The sequence below is a fragment of the Hirundo rustica genome, chromosome 32 (assembly GCF_015227805.2).
Source record: "Hirundo rustica isolate bHirRus1 chromosome 32, bHirRus1.pri.v3, whole genome shotgun sequence".
In the NCBI taxonomy this organism is placed as follows: Eukaryota; Metazoa; Chordata; class Aves; order Passeriformes; family Hirundinidae; genus Hirundo; species Hirundo rustica.
The window spans coordinates 724,219-728,213 of NC_053481.1; the positions used below are offsets into that span (position 1 = coordinate 724,219).

The 3,995-nt window shown below is 49.4% G+C and overlaps 1 protein-coding gene across 1 annotated transcript in view; it reads right to left on the reverse strand.

The window, feature by feature from the left end:
* Window positions 1-432: 432 nt before the first annotated feature.
* LOC120764613 (zinc finger protein 501-like) overlaps window positions 433-3,995 on the reverse strand; it is a 5,501-nt gene continuing 1,938 nt past the window's right edge. The window contains exon 3 of the mRNA XM_040088621.2: window positions 433-3,993. Within this exon, the coding sequence (XP_039944555.2) occupies window positions 2,824-3,993 (1,170 nt within the window). The 3' untranslated portion in view covers window positions 433-2,823. The remainder of the gene's footprint in view (window positions 3,994-3,995) is intronic.

Here is a 3,995-nt window from a genome sequence, read left to right on the forward strand (position 1 = left end):
AGGAACTGGCTTTTTTTTTTCCTTTTCATTTTGTTTTTGCATTGCAAAGAAAATCTGCAAGCTCCAAAGAGCAAAATTTGCTTTTTCTTTATCATTAGGGGAGCTTGATTGAGACTATTTTTTTGCAACAGCTTCCCAACATTCTGGGGAGCTTATTTGCTCAGATGATACTTCTGGAAACGGAGCAAATAACCACCAAAGGAAATTTTTTAATTGCTTCTTGGAAAAATGGGTTTTCCCATCATCTGAGACACTTAAAATTTGACAATAGGCTCGTTTTTGAGATGCAGACAGCCTAGCAACCTTTTTTGGCTCAGATTTTAAGTTTCTGTGTCCCCTTTAACTGTGGCTGGGAAACTGAAAGTTAAAAAAAACCCTTGCAGGAGAGAAAAAAAGCCAAAAAGGGAAAACAGTTTCTTTTTCTACCCCCCCTCAGACTGCTGAAAGAAAGGTGCTATTAAAGCACTCTAAAGGTTTACTCTGAAAGCAAAAACCTTCCCTGAAAGGAAAAAACCCTTTTCCCTGAGGATCAATGCCTCTTAAAAGGATTTTCCCTTAGAAAACCGAAAGTGGTACTCACCAAAAATCCAGCGTTCCTTTCCTTTCTTTCCCAAACACTCTTTTTGCCTGAGACTGACCCTTTTTGGTGCAGAAAGATCTTCCAGTCTCTGATCCCAGGATCAGTTTTCCACGAACATGTGCTCACTCTCTCTGGGAGCAGCCTGCTGGTCGCGGGCTTCTTTGCAGCACTCCAATGGGATTTTTGAGTCCAAAGGAGAAAACTGCAGCCCTGGCCTGTAGAATCCTGTGGTTCAGAGACTCCACAGCGAACGCCAAGCCTGACGGGTCTGTTTCTCTGCATAGGTGGGCTAGGTTTCGTGACTCACGTACCTGCATGAGATTCCTTGGCCACGTGCTCTCCGAGTAGTTCTTCCAGCTTTCTGGGAACCCCTTGTGGCTTCGAGCCGCACGTAAGGTGCCAATTGTTGAGTTTCTTTATGAGACCAGATGACCGCCGATGGCAAAAGGAAAGAGCCTGCTCTTTATCCGGGAGGGAAAAGATTGCTTTATTTGCCCAGGAGCTAGTTTTAGCTCCTTTCCTGTCCACGCCAGAGCCAGATCTCCCGAGGCCCTGCCCGTGCCGGGGCTTTTTCCCCAGGGGACAGGGCCCAGAGGCAGGGACAAGCCACTGCGCAATCAGGGATAAAGTGGGAGTGGAACAGAGTTGAGTTACATTCCAGTGTAGGGGATGGGCAAGACAGAGCAGGGACAAACCTTGTGATACACTTAAAGGGGAACATTACAAATCTGATGAAACACAGTATAAACCCAATTAATGCATTACAACAGGTGACAGTGACAATAACAGTGATGGTGACAGTGATCTCGTTAGTGTAGACACGAATAATCACAGGATGATTATATGCTGATGCTTTTATTGAAGAGCTCTGGGAATCAGGTATAAATGGACCCAAATCTGACCCTGACATAGGTTTGAGATGAACATGTTTTTATACCCTTCTCGTTATAGAACTATATATTAATTATTAAACCCCTATTGTTCTATTGTATACATTGATCTTACCCAAGCATGAATTCTTGTCATTTTTATCAGGTCTCCCAAACGTCCTTTCTCATGATTCTTGTCACGATTACATCGTTTCTCATAATTCTCATTACAACTGACCAATAATTATACTCAATTACCAAGCAATCATTACATTTAACAATCATATCATTTATCATATGATGATTATGCAGGTCCAGTTTCACACGATCCACGAAAAACAAAGCTCAACATTTGTTCCCAAGGCCTAGTTCCCTTTCCCAGGCCTACCAGACCCAACCTTTCTTTCTGCACCCTGAATCTATTCTATACAATTCCCATGATTTTAGAAACATTTTAACCCTATGCTATCAGTGTTAATGACAATGACAGTGACAGTGAAAATAGTGAGAGTGACAGTGATAATGACACGGACAGTGACACAGATCCCAGGAATAGGAACAGATCCATTGGAGATTGGGAATGGGCAGGGAGCCCAGGAATGGGCACGGATCTATTGGAGATTGGGAACAGGCACGGATCCCAGTCCTGGCACTGGAGGAGGAAGAATTTTGGGAAATGTGGCCAAGCTCCTGCCAGCTCTGGGCAGTGCTGGGAAAAGATCGTACAGGGATAAATTAATTGGGAATTGAATTAGGAATTGATTTGGGAATTGCAGCCAGCAGGGCAAGCGCAGAATCCGGCAAGAGGGAACAGGGACCAGGAATGGGACTGAGAATGGGAACAGGGACAGGGAATCAGGAATGGGAATATGGGATGGGGATTAGGAAAGTGGGAGTGGGATCGGAAACAGGAATACAGGAAGGGGACTGGGAACAGGAGCCGCTCAACCTGGGGAGCCCAAAGCCCAGAGCAGTCCCCAAATCCCTGCCAGGAAGCCTCAACTCCCTGGCACCCAGCACCCCCCACACCCCTGGAAGATCCCCCCATGTCCCCATCCATGCCTTTGTTCAAAATCTTTATTTTTACCCCGTTTTTGGGGTGTTTGGAAAGGACAAACAGAAATGAAAATAGTCCAGGCCACAAAGGAATCAGGAGGATGTGGAGCCCCCCAGCCAGGTGTCTTCTCAACACGGATCACCAGGGCTCACTGGGGCACATCCAGCATGGATCCTCCCATGGGGGATGGAGCTGGAGCAGCACACAAAGCTCTTCCAGCACTCGGGGCACTTGCAGGGCTTCCCTCAGTGTTGCCTCCGTTGGTGTTGGGTCAAGGCTGAGCTCTGTGAGAAGCTCTTCCCACACTTAGGACATACTTAGGGCTTCTCCCTGCTGTGGATCACAAAGTGTTGGAACAGGTGGGATCTGCGGCTGAAGCTCTTCTCACACACCCCACACTCAAAGGGTCTCTCCGCGGTGTGGATGCGCCGGTGGGTGATGAGGTGGGAATTGTCCCTGAAGCCCTTCCCACACTCAGGGCAGCAGAAGGGCTTCTCATCCGTGTGAATGCGCTGATGCTTGAGGAGATGGGAGGTGGTCAGAAACCTCTTCCTGCATTGGTCACACTCGTAGGGCCTCTCCCCTGTGTGGATCCTCTGGTGGATGGTCAGGTTAGAGTTTGATGTGAAGCTCTTCCCACACTCCTGACACTCGTAGGGCCGTTCCCCAGTGTGGATCCTCTGGTGGACGGTCAGGGTAGAATTTGACGTGAAGCTCTTCCCACACTCCCCACACTCATAGGGCCGTTCCCCGGTATGGATCATCTGGTGGACGGTCAGGGTAGAGTTTGATGTGAAGCTCTTCCCACACTCCCCACACTCATAGGGCCGTTCCCCCGTGTGGATCCTCTGGTGTCTGATCAGCTCAGACTTTAACCTGAAGCTCTTCCCACACTCCCCACACTTGCAGGGTCGTTCTCCTGTGTGGATCCTCCGGTGTTTGATCAGATTAGGATTTGACCTGAAGCTCTTCCCACACTCCCCACACTCATAGGGCCGTTCCCCCGTGTGGATCCTGTGGTGTTTCATGAGTTCAGAGCTCGAAATGAAGCTCTTACCACACAGCCCACACTTGTAGGGCCGTATCCCCGTGTGGATCCTCTGGTGTTTGATCAGTACAGACTTTGACCTGAAGCTATTGCCACATTCCCCACACTCATAGGGCCGTTCCCCTGTGTGGATTCTCCAGTGCTGGAGAAGCAGGTATCTCCACCTGAAGCTCTTCTCACATTTCAAGCACTTGTGGGGCTCCTCCCCATCGCAAAGCTGCTCAGGAACCCCCAGCTCCGATCTGCGGCCGCCTCCCTGGCCCAGGGTGGATCTTTCCTCCTCGGATCCCCGTGATCTGCGTTTGGAGCCCCTCCTCATGCGGGAGCTCCGCGGCTTTTCCTCCCCGCTGGATTCCTGCGCTGCGGAGCCGCTCAAAACAGCCTCTTCCACGAGGATCTGCCACGGGGATTTCTCCTCCCTGGTCTCTGTGCTCAGCTCCT